Here is a 17,028-nt window from a genome sequence, read left to right on the forward strand (position 1 = left end):
AGCGGGTCTGTGTGTTTGTTTAGTGTGATAAAGACAAACACATAATCATAATCATACTGGGAATCATTGAGTAAATTGAGGTTGTGAGCAGAAATGGCTCCAACTGTGTCCCAGTGGAAATGAGGAAATGAGCCAATCAATAACACAACCAAATGAAAATGGCGAATGAAATACACAGATGCACTGTGGCCTTATAAAGCCTCACATATCATTGAAAGCTCACTGAAAAACTATATTTTCATTTATTGACTGAAACAAACTGTTCATACTCGTGATTTTATGTCTCCTCTCAGGTTTCTTCTATTTCACGCTCTTGTCCTTGTGCTCTTAGATTGATACTTTTAATTAGTGCACAGTTTTGCAGCCTAAAATTCATAATTCAACATGAATAGTTTTTGAGACGGGGGTCAATTTGCGAGCAGTGGTAGACGTGACTGACAGCTGCGTTACAGAACTCCTCGGCTCTGGTTGGCTGTTTTCCTTCACACGGCCATTAGAGGAAGCAGAAGAATATGATTTTTTTCACAGATTATCTGTTTCATTGTGACTATAGCGACAGTTTCAGCAAATATGACAAAAAGTTATGTTGTGTAAAAGTTACCAACTTCAGCTTTAACAATCATTTAACTGGCAAAACCTCCAGGGGAAAAGATTTATTGTCCTTGTCCTCACAACTGCTCATTTCTGCACAGTGGTCTGTGCACACCCAGCTGATAATAGCCAGAGATGGCCATTATTGCTGCAACAATGTCCAATATGGCATCCCGGCTGAATTTAAAAAATAGTGTCCAGAAGACAGGGACAAATGTCATGAAAGTAGAGGTAAAAGTATACAACACAAAAACAAGTACTGCACATCCTAAAACTCTGTCAGTGTCTTGTTGTGTCTGAATTACATCATTGCACACTGAAAAAAGAAGTCCTTTGGATCTACTTGATTTATTGTGTACTTTGGTCCCACGTGAACACAATGTGGACAACTGACATCATTTCCCCCTTTTTCTGAAGGAGTTATTGCCGGTCAGACCAGATGTTTTGGAGTTTTTTTGTGTGAGGTATTAACCCTGTGAAACCTTGACGACATCAGTTTTTTTGTGCTACTTTCAGGCGCCTTTCACAAGAATTTAAACCCTCAAAAACAAAACGTATTGGTTTTGTTTCTTTTGAGAACATAGGTAAAAAAGGAAATGACCAACTTGGTCAAAAAATGTCCCACAGACTGCAAGAAATTTTAGTTAAACATTTGTGTCAAAAAACGGGAGAGGAATATTAGAAAATAATCCAAAAATAGGGGGAAATGTCCAGAAAACTATATTTCTAACTATAATGAAGTTATGTTGCAGAAAAAATATATAATAAAAAATATATAAAATAAATAAATATTTAAGGTAATTTTCTTGTTTGTTTTTTTTTTGTTTGTTGTTTTTTTTTCTTGGCAATATCTTGTTTTGTTTTTGAGAAAAATCACACTTTGTTCACAACAATTTGTTCATGTTGCAAAGGGCAAAGTAAATAAATCCTGTCCAGGGTACCTGATTTTGAGCCATGAACTCAACTTGATTTCTTACTGTTAATGTTATTCACAGGAATTATGTAACTTTAAAGCAATTTTATTATTTTATAAACACAAGGACACAAAGAACACATTTGAATTCACAAAAATGACCTTTATTTGAGTAAATGCACTGTTTAATGTTAAAAATGTGATCGATATAACAGTAATATAAACTCTTGGTGGTAGGAAAAAAAGGCTACGCTTGAACACCGGTGATCAACAGTTTTTATTTAATCTCCATTTAATTAATTTTTGTTTCCCTCTCTCTGTCTCCAATTATACCCAACCCTTTCCTCCCACAATCCATCCCATCCTGCATCCTCCTCCTCCGCAACTTATTTCATCCATCCTCTTTCCGATCTCTCTCTGGCCTCTTCATGTCCTCCTCACAACCCCCCCTCTGCTTCTGTCTCCACCTGCCTCGACATCACAACCTGCTCTCCACTTTCTCCATATCTCTCTCACCTTTTTTTTACCCTCTTACTACTTTTAAACCATCAATCTCTCCTCCCAAACCTTGATAACCTTCCCTTTCTCTCACCGCTCTCCTTTCCTTTCCTCCTCAGTCATTTCTCTTGCCTGTCCTCTAAGTACATGCTGTCAGGGGTGCCCGCAGTGATGAGCACCCTGCTGGCCAACATCAATGCCTTCTACGCCCACCCGACCGCCTCCACCAACGTCTCATCTCCGGCTAGATTTGCAGCCTCCAACTTCGGGGTAAGTGACCGCCGGACGAAATAAAATAAACACAGATAAACACTTTTCAACATAAGCCGACCGGGCGAAACCATTTGGCAGTATGTTTGTGAAGCTTTGCCTGCATGGATTCGGTGCAGATGTGGCTTTCAGGCGATGTTATGAGGATTATTGGCAACAGTGGAAGCTTTCAACATCAGCAGGTGCTTAGATTTAAAAAAACAAACTGTTTATACTTGTATTTTTATGGCTCCTGTCAAGTGTCTGCAGGTTCATGCTTTTATCATTGTTAGGGCACAATTTTGCACCCTAAAATTCTTAATTATGAGTGGAAATGGCCTAAAAAAATCTTGAAATATCGGAGTAAAGATAGTTTTTATCGTTGGCAAAGATGGAAAGGTTGTTATATAAATGAAAAGTAAATGCCGCGAAGTGCGTTCATGACATCTGCTTATTGCAAAGCCTCACCTCAACTTGGCCTTAATCAAAGTCTAAAAATGATCAGTTTTGTCACACTACAAGTGAAAGTTTATAGACCAAAGGCCAAAAAAGACATTTCACTGTGTCACTGCAGCAAAGCTGATCAAAATATACATGTTAATCTAAATAATTGACCAACTGACTCTTACTGAAGACAGCTGAAATGTTTTTCTTCCTCTAGCTCTGTAGCCGCCATACAGATAACCCTTTTATGCTTCTGTTGTAGAGAAGCAGTCTGTGATACATGATATGATTTTAAAGAAGGGAAACTACAATTTGAAGAATATCAGCTGTGGTATTTAGTGTGCTCCAAACCTTCCAACATACATCAAAGTGCCAAAAATTACCTCGCCAAAAGAAAAAGTCTCAGGCATCTCCCAGTATTTGTCTTAAAGGTTATGTGCTGGCTCCTTCTCTGTCTGTTTCTTTATCTGCTGCATCTTTTGTGAGTCACAACTGATTTCTTAGACAGCACTGATTTGATTCTGATAAAGCCTGTGAAATGATCACCCTCACAAAAATTACCCTGACATTGGTTACACCGCAGTGACATATGATTGCTTTTGGAGGAGCTGCATTGTTCTTGGTGGATGGCATGTTTACCTTGTAATTTATTTATCTTTCCTGAGCATTTTAGATGCATAACAACGTTAAAATATCAATTCAGCTGGCGGCCAAAACATCTCTTTCTTATGAATTCAACATTCGTCTTCAAGCTGCTTTTAGCCAAACAGAATGTTCTTTTCTTCGTGATATGATTATTTAAGATTATACAAATTGCTTTTAGTCACTGTAACGACACTGATTTGTAAAACACAGAGATTATTCTCTGCAAGTACCCATGAAGAGCTTACAGGACTTTTGGATTTCAGGCTTAAAACACAGCCCACCAAGAAGAGGAGAAACACACAGGAAGACACAAAAACAACAAAAGGGCAGACGTTTATAGAGGGAAGCATGACTGAGAGACTTAATGTTTCGAGTTAGACCTAAAGTAGGTGTCACAAAGGCCCAATTCTTTTCGTTACAGCCTCTTCACCCCTACCTCTCGGCTTTAAATGCCCCATTCGAGTGCCAGCAAGTCAAGAGAGGTCTGGAATCACCGATTATCTCTCTGCTTTAGAGAAAAAAGCACTTATTTGTGTTTCTTTAAGCCGATCACAATCTCGGTAGCGATAAGCTTAAGATGCAGCGACGGTGCTCTTGCAGAAAAGTGTTCGGGGTGAACTTGTTGTGGGGGAAAATGTTGCAGGTGGAATAGGCAAGCACTGACTCATTAAAACTGCTCCGCAAAAGAAAACACCGCCTAAAACAGCAGCAGTCGTATGTCACTATATGATTCAACTTTTAGTCTGGTGCTCTGGAGGTGAAGCCTGACTGTGTTTTATCTCTGGAGGAGCTCACTGGACGCATTAAAACCACAGACAAAGTGCTGCCTGTGTGTCTCTAGCAGAACAGTCAGTACATTTACGCGCACAGTTTAGTCGAGCCTCAGTCAAAGCTTGATTAAGCCATTTAATCGCATTGCTGTCCCAGTGTACAAGTACTGTAGTATGTCCAAGTCCACCACGGCAGGTGGAGATATTCCCCCTTTCAGCTGGTTGCAATAAACCTATAAACCTATAATATTTATACAGACTCTGATATAGACCGAAACACGATCGTAAATGTTTACAATAACTCTGGAGTAGAAAACATCCACATCACATACGTATATTCAGATGATGCCTTCATTGTATAGTTTGAAGCCACTTAAAAAAACAGTTTAGGTGTAGCTTACGCTATATTTAGAATATTTTCACTGCTTTTCCTTGTCGTAAAACAGCCCTTACCGACATAGATTTGAAGCCATTACATCAAAAACACAAGACTCCATTGATAAATTTGAATTTGGTCATTTTTTTCTCCAAACTTCACCATGTGCCTTTTTTAAACCATCCTTTGTTGCCTAATCCTAAAAATGGGCATTGGCCTCCATGTGCTTTTGTTGCCAAAACATAACCACGTGCGTCTGTAGCGTAATCCCGCCACGTGGTTTTGTTGACGCCATCAGCAGACGCAGAAGGATACCTAGAGCATCATATGTGGACACAGAAGTCTGCTGCAAAGCAGCAATATGTGAGGACGTGGAATGAGACCGTGTTGGATGGGAACGTGCACTGTATTGGGATTGAGCCAGTGTCTTCCTGTTGAAGGTGACCTGGTTTGTCCGTACTACTTAAAGCCGTGTAAAGGCCCGTCTCACACAGACAGCACGTCGGTGAACTGTACAGAGCCAGTAGGTGTTCTTTCATGCTGCTAATAATCCCCCTCATTAAAATGTAATGCCTTATTACTGTGGGACCTGTGGAACGGCTCTGAACTTTTGCCGTGGCCCAAATTTGGCCCGCGGGCCCCACAGGATCCACAGACGGGGGGACAATGACAGTTAGAGGCCAAGCTTAATGACTCCTGGGATCTTTGCCAATAGTGCCGACATCACTTCTGCTACCGGTTGCACTCAGACTCCGGTGATATACGAGCGACTCGCGGCAGCGTGCTCTTGCTTTAATGGGTCAGGGGATGCAGGCAGACTAGCTCTCCCCATGGGGCCTCCACTGTGTGCGTCTATTTCTGGGTTGGCAGCTTGGTAACAAGCCCTGCTGGATAGGTTGATAAGTTTATTTGTCTCATTAAACTTTGCCGAATTGAGTTGTTTGGTTTGTGGGTAATTCATTCGTTTCATTAGGCTGTGCTTTCCCTCCCTGTTTGATCAGAGAACATCAGAAACAGTCTAATGACTTGACAGTAATTAATGCATGACTCAGCTTGAAGTGATGTATGAATTAATGCATTGGTATATCATACACTCGAACACAGACGACCCCCACACTAATTAATGACTAAGTGAGTGTTAGGTAATGTTTTGACTTCCCACATAAAAACGAATTATCCTGAACTGACTTTATTTTAATGCGGTGATTAACGTTTGAGCTGTAAACTAATTATTAAGGTATTGCCTACTAATAGAGAGACCAATGCAATTTTATTTGTTAAGCAGCAAGGCAATTCAAAATGCTTTACATAAAGTTGAAATTGTATTAAAGCAAGAGAATATCAAGAGAGACATCAGCAGGCGGGTTTCCATTACGGATCTGCACAAAACCTGAGCAACATTTTCGCAAATGTGGATAAGACAGTTGCGAGATGTTTTTTTTAATCTCAGTGTATATTAAAAAGTGACACTTTACACTTAATTTATTTAATTATTATTTGTTTAAAATGTTGGCTAAATCCAACATATATTATAGATGTTATAGGGATGGATGGATGGATGGATGGATGGATGGATGGATGGATGGATGGACAGATGGATGGATGGATGGCAGGGAATACAAAATTCTAGCATTGTTGACATATAAATATTTCCAACCCAATTTTAATGCCAGACAAAAGTGTGATATAAGAGTAACGATTGCAAATCGTAAGCACTTTCCTTAATGGACTGGTAAAAGTAACGATTGAGTAATTGTTATTTAATAAAAACAAAAACTTTGCTAATTTCAAACAATAAAAATATCCTTTTTTGTCAGCAACAAATTGCATATACTTTGACACCATTGCATAACCTATTGACTGATGGATCAATTTAAATTTCATAATGTTGGATTAAATTCTTAATGACCGATTACTTTATCATCAGATCATTGGTATCGTCCCTCGTAAGAGTCCAGTGTCTTTCTGACGTCCTGTTGACGTCCACCTGGCTAGAGACATGTCTCAACCTTCTCTGTGTGCACAGTTGCTGTCTACTGGACACTTTTCCCACCAGAAGGAGACGTGGTGAAAATAGCCTGTATCAGATGACGTCTTGCTGGTCTGATGCGTACGTCTGTGCTCATCTGTTGGGAGGGAGTCGGGACAGAGGGGGGAGAGCTGCAGGACGAGGGCTGTTTTTGAGATTCTGTTTTTGTTTTTGTTCTTTGCCTTTCCCAGAAAACTGCCAACCTGAGCTTCAACTCCATCATTACACTCAGTTTGCTTATCATTTCTGAATCTAAAAAGTTGTTTTTGTACTAAAATTACAGTTCACTTCTTGATCAAAGGATATTTTGTAACAATTTCAAATCATTTGTTTTTTTTCATCACTTTTTTGGTTTCACACAGGCAGCAGTGATGTTATTTGTTTTTTGCCATCTGCTCGGTCACAGTCTGTCTCTCTGTCTGTCTCTTTCATTTGCTGGAGCTTTTTATTTATTTATTTATTTATTTTAAACTGTCTCTCTCTTTCCGCTCTGCTGCTGCTGCTGACAGACCTCGAAAATCATATTATTTCCCTTTCTTTATTGCTTTTTTTGTTTTTTGCTTAAATGTTGAGCCAAGCCAATTTCAATGTACCTGTTGCCATGGCAATAAGGTGATAACTAGCTTGTAAAACTTCAGCATTTTCCTTCCCTGCCATCGTCTGTGTCTGTCTTCTCACTCTCCTCTGCCTCTTCCCTGCACCGGTCTGTCGAAGCTGCCGTCAAATCGATGTGTTCTCCCTCTCCTCTGCTCTCCATAATTCATCGCTGAGATCACGTCATCCGCTGACAGTTTTAGTGACTCTGTCTGTTATGTTGTCCAGGTGTGTGGGTGTGTTTGTACGCCAGGAGACTGTACGTGTCTTTGTGCAAAAGCAAGGACGCTACAGAAATGCCAGCGTCTCAAACCTCCCCGTTCTTTGTGGGGCAGAGGTTGATGCAACAGTAAATTTTGCAGGTGGGAACAAACATCACTCACTGGATTATTTTTTGTTTTCACCATAAATTACTTTCCTGGGGAATAGCTTCTGAGCATGTACAGTGTGCTCCTCTTCAGCAGCCCCTTAGCCGCTACCCACCTTCACACCTTAGAGGTCTGCAGTCATCAGCTGCACGCTGCAATTGTGAAGCTGCTGTGAATATCAAGTCAAGTTTCAGCGATACCTGAAACAAATCTGAGCAGCAGCAAAGCTCTCTTACAGCTCTTCAAGTGTTGAAATGAGTAATGCCCGCTCTTTAAAAGCTCTTCGATTAAGGTCATTTAGGTTAACGCTGAGAGTGAAATATTTTATCCACCCTTTGTTAGTTAATGGTGAAACCCAGATTTGCTCTTTTGAAGTGACTCTTTCGTTGGATGTGTGCTTTTGTGACTTGCCTTCAGTGTGATTACACTTGAGTGGCAGAAGAGGTACGAAAGCGTTCGGTGTCAGTAATGACTAAGCAGTTTAGTGCAATTTTGCTATACAGAATTTAGGGAGTTTGGATTTACTCCATGCTGCCTGCAGTAAAAAGCATATGCTTTGAATGTAATAGTGTTTTATGCTGATTTGTGCAGGAAATTTGCTTTAATTCCAAAACTTTCTGCCCTTTTTTTTGGAGTACATGTTGTAAAATAATAGAATACAACTGGGTAACATTTTATTTGATGAGTACCATAATGTCATTTAGGGTTGTACCAGACTTGGAATTAAGCCAGTCGAATTGGATTTGGCTGTTTAATGCAAATATTCGACAATCCGTTTTGTTTTACATATTCATCTTTAAAGTTTGAACGGGCTCCGCGGGACGTTCATTGTCACAAAATACACGTTGCATTTGTATTTATTTAGATATCCTTCTTCTATTTTAATTATATTTTTTCCAGTAAGTAATTTATCACATCTCAATATGGAAAAGTGGAACAGCTGTTGCTTCTGTCAGGATTTTTTTTAAACCTTTGAACTGATGGTGGACTTCCATCTCCACCCCAGCCTTGCAAACTGCTGGCCAGTTGGTTTATGTACAACATATCCATGGCAACGCACAGATTTGACGGTCAACAGGCAAGAGGTTGTGTGTCGCAAACTGTGGTAGAAACTTCAGCCGTAATGCATATTCTGAATGTGCTGTAATACTAAGCCCTAAATTAAACACCTCAGATAAGATGTTGCAGGGATGTTTGTGGTCGAGCTTATTAAAGATTAACTCACATCTCCTGCCAGTAACAATATAATCCTAGAAATAAAAGTGATCACAACACAGACATTAGGCAACTGGAAAAATGTTGCAGTGCAGCACGGTGACCAGACAAAAAGGGCTTTCACTGTCTCATATTGTGACGCAGTTCATTTTATTTCCACTGGGTGTTTACTCCTCGCAGACTCACAAAACAGCATGTCTGTGACAACCAATCACATCTGTTAAAAGAATGCATCATACCTTGCAACAAAGTCAATCGCATCTCCTCACTGAAATCAAAGTTTCTGTCCCCTTCATGCTTAGAATTGATCTCAAAATTTTCCTAAATCATTCCTAAGCTTGGAAAAAAATGTCCTAACTAAAAATGTCCAGGCTAAGTTAGGAGAGTGTTCTCAGAACATCTGTGAATATGGCCCCAGGTCTCAGAGTTAAAATAATCCAATAGTTTGTCACCAATTTATATCTGGCTGTTGGACTTTTCTTACTGAAGTGTGTTTCTGCTTTGGGCAAAAGTTCCTGCAACACCAGAGCGATACATGCTGTTTTAGATAATTTAATATCGTCTGCGTTCAGCAACTGGTTTAAGGTCCATTTTATTAGTTTGTGGCCGTTCTGCACCTGCTCCACATTGACTACCAAGACACTCTGGAGCAGAAACCATCAGATGGAGTGAAAAAACGAGATTAGGATGGACTCACTCCCCTGTCCTGTTAACTGTGTGTCACAAAGGTCACGATAACAAGCAGATATAACGTTCAGCTGTCTGTGAAAAGCGATGTAATACAGTACTTTTTAAACTCACCAACAATAGCTGGAGGAGTTTGGCGTATTAAAAACCCTCAATATAAAAAAAAAAGGCAACTGAAGGTTCAATTACTGTTCATGAAAAGAATAATGTCCCTGATTGCAGACTTGAATGCAAAAACAGAGAAGTTCAACACCAAACGATGATTTCCATTTTCCCCTTCAGGCTACTCATCTAAATTGTGAGGTCAATCCTTCAGGCTGGTAATATTAATTATTCCTAATTAAATTGATCACACTTCTGATGTGTTCAAACCTATAGCAAATGTTTTATGATCACATAAATTGTGTGACGGCAGCAGAGGACAGAGGTGTAAAGGGAATCAGTGCAGGTATAAATAAAGACAGGAACTGGCCCCTCAGTGTGTTCAGAGCAGGAAACAAGGAGAATGGAGCCAATTACAATTATTACTGCTACCGTGTGTGTGTGTGTGCGTGTGTGTGTGTGTGTGTGTGTGTGTGTGTGTGTGTGTGTGTGTGTGTGTGTGTGTGTGTGTGTTTGTGTGTGTGTGTGTGTGTGTGTGTGTGTGTGTGTCAGGACCAGGAAGGCCTTGCTTTAGGGAAGGACAATGTGCTATCTTTTTAAAGGTCAAAACTGATCCCGTATCATGTGTCGGACGTTTTTAGGTCAGATATGTAGGTGTTGGTTGAGGGTGAGGACAGTTTTTGAAGGTGAGGACATTTTGTCAGGCCTTTTTTCCCTCAAGAGGCTGTTTGAAGGTTAAGACTTTAGAGTTAATGTTGAGTTTCAAAGGTTAGGTTTAAGGCTGGAGATATAGTTTTAATATTGTCAACAATCTTGTAAGAAGACCGAAACCCGAGCGCTCTTTCCTGTCCAGTTTTTGACATTAAGAAGTCACAGTCGATAGTGGATTTAGTTACTGACCTTATTAATTGTGTGTATGTTCAGGAGGTTTTAGACAAAGTTTTTAATGACAATAAAAACATAATTATATAATTAATTATCATGATTATATGTTAAAAATTATGTTGCAGAATTATTATTATTATTATTATAAACTCTTTTTTTTGTGCTAATTTTCTTGTTTGTTTTTGTTTTTTCCATGCTAATTTTCAGGTAATTTTCTTGTACTTTTTACTTATGTCTTGCTAATTTGGGGGTATTTTCTTCTTATAAGTTGCTCATGGCCTTCTTCACATTTTTGAAAGAAACCAGGCCAATTTGCTTAGGTTTTAAAGTGTTAAACCAGTTTTGCTGTTGTCAAATGTGGCCCCCTATCACTTTAATTTCACATATTCCTCGTTCACTATCTAGGCAAGAAAAGCAGAGTTTTAGTCACAAATTCAAGGTAACGTGGTGAGTAACTGATATAAAAATGATCATTGTATTGGTGAAGTATTTCTTTAAGGTCTGAGTAAGTTTGGGGATTTTTCCCTCACTCTGCCTCATTTTCAATCATCCAAAACCAAACTCATCTCCGTATTTAGTTTTTTTTTAATTCTCAGGACTCACAAAGCTATAACACTGTTTGCATTGTTCCTTCCACCATGGGAAGCACAGATAGACACAAACACAACAGGAGTTAAAAGAAAGTCTTTCAAGAGTTGATGAGAATTTGGCAGTTTTTTGGGTTTTTTGGTCTTTCATGCCAGGTACAGTTGGCCATTGTTTCATTCAAAGATAAAACACAAAGGGAAACCCTTTCCAATATGCTAACAATGCACAAACTAATTGCTATGCAACCATGAATTTGTACTTTTACATGAAGTGAAAGACTGACAGAAACTTTTCATCAGTTATATAATCAAATTGCACCGATGCATACCTATTAGAGAAATTTGTTCGAATACAATTTTTTGCAAACAAGTAAGTGACTTCGCCAATTTCCAGTGAGGCTGGAAACCCTGTTTCTCTTTCTTCCTCCCCCACCTTCTCTCTGTCAGACAAACTCATTTCATCTTCTTAGTTTGTCAGCCATGTCGTGACTCCCCCTACGCCAGAGTACTCTCCCTCTCTCTCTCAATTTCTGTGTACTTTCTTGGCATGACATGGAAATACATTTGTGTTGCCAAAACATATGAAGGAAAATAGTGAATAAATTACAAACTAAGCAATGGGGATGCCGCTCCTGGCTGTCGCTCAGGTGGTAGAGCTGGTTGGCCATCGATCACAGTGTGTTTTGATCCACAGCTCCTCCTCACCATGTGTCTCCATGTTTTTAAGCAAGAAACTAAAATTGTTCCCAATGCAATGTGCAAGCCATGAAACAAAAGCACATTTAATATGAATGTGATATAAAGAACTGTGAAAAGATAACATTCTTCCTTACCAAAACATTTTAGGTGTATCCTTGAGGTCTAAAAATGTGTTGAGTGCATCTCCTTACTCATAAAACATTTGTAAATCACAGTTTTTGTTATTTTAATGGTGCATTGTCCACATTCATGTTTGCTTGGCCGCAGTCTTTCTTTTTTTTACTGCTTTTGTTAGCGCAGTACTTTGATTCTTGGCACCACAAACTGTCAATACGTGGATTGGGAAATCACTAAAAACCTGGTATTTCAGCAGGATGGGTGTTGCTTTGTGCACTTTGGCAGTGGCTGTCACAGCCTGTGCTCAGAGTGTGTGTTCATATTTTGTATGATAACGTGTGTGCACAACAACAAAAATCCTGAATTTTCTTGGTTTGATGAAAATGAGAAATTGGATTGAGTGGTAAAGTATGGGACAGTATGGAAATTTTAAAAGGAAAAATAGGTAAACAAGACTAAAAAATATCACAAGTATGAGGGACATTTAGCATTATAGTATTTTTGTCTTCCTATAATCCTTTTAAGATTTTCATTTTGAATGCAGAGTGCAAAAAGTCTTGGGTCTTTGACTTAAAAGGGTAGTTCACCCAAAAATGAAATTTCAATCAAAGTCCGGAGAATTTTTATTGTCCACAAAACACTGCCCGAATTTCAAGGTGTTGCACTCATCTCCTAAACAATTAAAGAAAACAGGTGACCAGGACTCAAACATCAAAAAAATATGTGACAAAAACGAAATGTCTCTATACTGCTCGTCCGAAGTAATCCAAGTGTCCTGAAGCCCCAACATGCCGAGTTGTTTTGAAAAACGTCACTGGCGTCATGTTTTTGGACTTGTAGCCTGTTGCTCCTAGTGTGGGAGCCGCATTCATGTGTGTGCACGTGCAAGACCAACGAGAGCTTGCAGTCGGGGCTTCAAGACTTGAATTAGTATGGACGAGCAGCATGGAGACGTTTTGTAGTTTTATTTGGTATTTTTTTAACGTTTGAATCCTGGTCACCATTTGCTACAATTGTTTGGAAGATAAGTGCAATGCCTTTTAATCATGAACGTTCGACAGTTTTTGTGGACTATAAAACCTCACCCAGCTTTACATCTGCATACGAGTGAGTAAATAATGACTGAATTTTCTTTTTCGGGTGAACTATCCTTTCAGACTGTGAGAAATGGGAGCACAAAAAAGTAAAGCATTTAATCATCCTTGTTTAAGATCGCTCATAGTAACATGTGAAGTCTCCTGCAGGTTTTATCATGGGCTCAAGGCAAAGACGAGGTTAATAAACAACTTCTTAGGTAACAGTTTTGTCAGCTTATCCAAAAAGTGACATGACAACACAATGCAAAGCGATATGAAAGTGCATCAGGCACACAACACTCTGCGTGACGCAGGACAGAAGACACTGCGCCTGGGTAAAATACCCGGCCTTTACTTTAGGGAGTCCCTTTTCAATATATCAACTTGTGGATTGTACAAATAACAGTCATGTCAAGAGATCCGTGACACCAAACATGAATTAAAGTTCAGTGTAGGCTAACAGATTGTTTGTCATCTGCCTGTCTTGCTCGGTGGCAGCAGTCCTGCTTTGTGCTTTCAACACAGAAAGAAAGTTTTCATCATCAGCAAGGGTCACAAAGTCAGAAACTTGTTTTCCAAAACTAAATATACACACAGCTCTAATGGCCTTATATTCTGGAAATGTGCAGAAGAATTAGTTTCTCTGTTTTTACATCTTTCTCAGATCAAACGCTCCTCTTTCTCTGCATCATTTCAGTCCCTCTGTTCCTCTCCACGGTGCTGGATTACACACACATTCACACAGAGACGCATTCAAACACACACAGAGGCTGCAAATAGCTCGTGTCTGTGTCTTCCTCGTCGTCTGAACAAGTGTAAGAGAAGCATCTCTTTTCTCTTTCTTTTCTCTTTCCAACAGAGAGACCGTTTTGTGAAGCTTCTGGATCAACTGCACAACTCCCTGCGTATCGACCTCTCCATGTACAGAGTGAGTGTCTGCTTTCAGCTGCTTTTATTCTTTTATCACAGCACTCGGATCTATAGCTTCAGTCCGTCCCGCTGACGCTTGTCCCCTTTCATTCACACAAAAAAATGACATGGTGTGTCGGCATAAACCTGAATACAACAAGTCTGCATGGACGATTAACTTATCATCTGTCCCAAACTGTCTTCAGCAAATATTTTACCACCTCCTGCTGCTATCTGGCTTCATTAATTCTTCCAATATGCTCTTGATGTTCAAAATTATTCTCTGTTCAGCTGCTCAGAGTTTGTTTATTCCTCTGAAGTTAATTCTGGGGTCACAGCAGGTTTTTCATTTGGTTTTAATCAGGATGATGTGCTTCTGATTTCTTGGATTTTCTGCTTGTAATCAGTTGATAGCAGTGAGCTGAATACTCAGATGAAACAAATATCCAGTATGGATAATGTACTTTTTTCAAATATGAGTATCATAATGTGTGAGTATTTGTAGCCTCATTTGGGTAGCCGTATTTAATATCTTACTCTTGTGATCAAAATATGATCTGTGAATTGTGACCCGAAGCTCATCTGATTTGTCCCCATTTCCAATTTATTTTAACCCTTTAAAATCTAAGAAAATTCTTTTTTTAAAAAAAAAAAAAAACAAAAAAAAAAACATGGGGACAAGGCAACAGGCTACTTAACAAGCCAGGCCCTAAAAATTAACAAGAAAAAAAGCAAAATAAAAGGAAACAAAAAATGCCTGAAAATTAGCAAAACACAAAAAGGGAAATGTATAAACAATAAAAATAAAAAAAAACCCAGAAAATCACCCCAAAAAAGTAATTTCAAGAAAAACAAAATATTTTTTAAAACTTTTTTTTACATATAATTGTTTGCTTGTTGCCCTTTTCCCCATGTTTATAAAAGAAATCAAACCAGATCGCTTAGGTTTCACAGGTGTGAATGTATCTGAGTGCAGCATAAGAAAACTGATGTCGATTTAGGTTCTAAAGGGTTAAACTCGACCTATTCCAAGTACAACCCATTGTTAGTCATTGTCAGTTGTGCAGAAAAAAAGTCAAAAACTGACAATTAAAAAGGCACACAACCACAATGATTAAAAAAAGTAATTAAGGTATAAAAAAAAGGTCGTAACAAACCAAAAAAGAAGATTAACTTTGCAAACTGAGTTTTTTAACAAGTGTGTTTGTGTGTTTGTGTGTGTGTGTGTGTGTGTGTGTGTGTGTGTGTGTGCAGAACAACTTCCCAGCCAGCAGCAAGCCCCGCCTCCATGACCTCAAGTCAACAGTGGATCTTCTCACCAGCATCACCTTCTTCAGGATGAAGGTAGAAACAAAACATCAGCCCAATAATCAGCCCGCTAATCATCAAACGTCAGATACATGAAACGCTACTCAACTCTCGTCACTACTGAAGACTTTATCGACTTTGACCGGTCTTTCCACCACTCAAAGTGCTTCAGCTATTCACATTCACCCGTTCACACACACATTCATAGACTGATGGCTGAGGCTGCAGTACAAGTGCCACCGTTAACGTGCACCCGCAGACTGATGGCAGCCATTGAGTGCAACTTGGGGTTCAGTGTCTTGCCCAAAAATACTTCGACATACGATTCACAGCCATCGACTGTTATATATGTAGTTTTTTATTCTTTTAATTATGATTCTTTTCTCTTTTCTTTTCTTTTCTTTTCTTTTCTTTCTGTCTTTATTCATTCATTTATTTATTTATTTAGTGGCAGGGGTTCAGTAATTTGGGGCAGATTGATTGTGATAATTTCTGAAAGTGAGATAATCATAGCAAAGCATCGCAAAGATGATCATACTCTCCACTCAAACAGTCCGGTTACATAACCTGCAGATTCCACTCTAGTGCCACTACAAAATGCCCAAAATTGGCTGTATTTTTTTGCAGATTTTGGTACTTGTGAAGGCTTTTATATGGCGTAGAAACACACGAGAACACACACACACACACACACATGCAGTGGAGCTGCAGGGTTTCAGGATTGATCGCAGCCTCTGACTAATGTCCCTCAGAGTGAGCTTGTGCTGTCGAGTTCAGGTCTGTTAGGGGAGGATTGATTTCACAGTGGAGGACAGAGGAAATGTCGTAGATCTGTGTGTGTGTGTGTGTGTGTGTGTGTTAATATTTTTTATGTGTCAGTGTGTGTATATTTGTTTTCTGTTTCACTGTTTTTAAACTCACTTTTTTCTTTTGGACTTTGCCTGGTTCTCTGATAGTTGAGAAAGAGACTTTCAGGGTTAAAGAAAGTCTCATGTTGTAGATTTAGCTCCTTGATATCATATGAAGAGATTATATTCTTGACTATTTGAACAAAAAGCTTTAATCTAAATTCAATGAAAAGAGTAATGAATGCGTTTATGGACTATGACCGCACAGAAGACAGCAGGTAAGTAGACGAGAGCCCAGTGAGTGTGAACACAAAGACAGGAGACATTAAGGCTAAATAATGTATTATGATACATTTTTCTCCAACAATAAATTAAACAGGTTACAGACAAAAATAAAGGTTTTTCATTTTAGTTTTTGGCACTAGAATTAAGGACTTCGCTTTCGCTTCTTGTTCAGTTCAAATGCATGAATTTCTGCGTGTTTATGTGAAACGTATGTCTGAGTTTCTGCTCTTGTGCAGGTCTTGGAGCTGCAGAGTCCTCCCAGGGCCGCCAACGTGGTGCGGGACTGCGTCAAGGCCTGCCTGAACTCAACCTACGAGTACATCTTCAACAACTGTCTGGAGCTCTTCAACCGCCAGTTCCAGCCCGCCGTACCACCGGTGAGAGGCCAAGCATCGACACATTTTGAAAATATATTTCAAGAACAAACAGGATAAGGGACGCAGGATATAAATTAGCATCAGTATAAGATATGTACCTGTGTGCTGCAGACGATCTGCCCAGCTGTGATGGCAGTTTTGACTTGTTTTAAGCCGTTGTTTGAGATGGGTTTTGAAAGTGGTATATGTTTGACATTCTCGTTTTGCAGGCGGCATGTTATTCCAGATGTTGCGACCCTTAACTGACAGTACAGATTGTCCAAATGTGTTGCTTAACGGGGTCGGTGCAGGTCCATGCAGTATCTCATACACAGCGCAGGAATATTAAAAGTTTTTAAAATTTTCAAACCTCAGAAGGTTGTATTTGTCAAGGATACAGCAATGATGGCATGGACTTAAATTCATCAAGAATTTTCTTGTTTTTTGGAATCATGGAGGGCTGCAAGAAAAACAAAG

At 39.3% G+C, this 17,028-nt stretch overlaps 1 protein-coding gene across 2 annotated transcripts in view; it reads left to right on the forward strand.

Annotated features, from left to right (window-relative positions):
* Window positions 1–17,028, forward strand: part of LOC121944715 (protein unc-13 homolog B-like) — an 89,608-nt gene that overhangs the window by 28,989 nt on the left and 43,591 nt on the right. For both annotated transcript variants that reach the window (XM_088076352.1, XM_088076353.1), the window contains exons 8-11: window positions 2,122–2,272; window positions 13,705–13,773; window positions 15,009–15,098; window positions 16,432–16,572. In XM_088076352.1, the coding sequence (XP_087932478.1) occupies window positions 2,122–2,272; window positions 13,705–13,773; window positions 15,009–15,098; window positions 16,432–16,572 (451 nt within the window). The remainder of the gene's footprint in view (window positions 1–2,121; window positions 2,273–13,704; window positions 13,774–15,008; window positions 15,099–16,431; window positions 16,573–17,028) is intronic.

This window comes from Plectropomus leopardus, chromosome 4 (assembly GCF_026936395.1).
Source record: "Plectropomus leopardus strain MGB_pleo_1.0 chromosome 4, ASM2693639v1, whole genome shotgun sequence".
NCBI lineage: Eukaryota > Metazoa > Chordata > Actinopteri > Perciformes > Serranidae > Plectropomus > Plectropomus leopardus.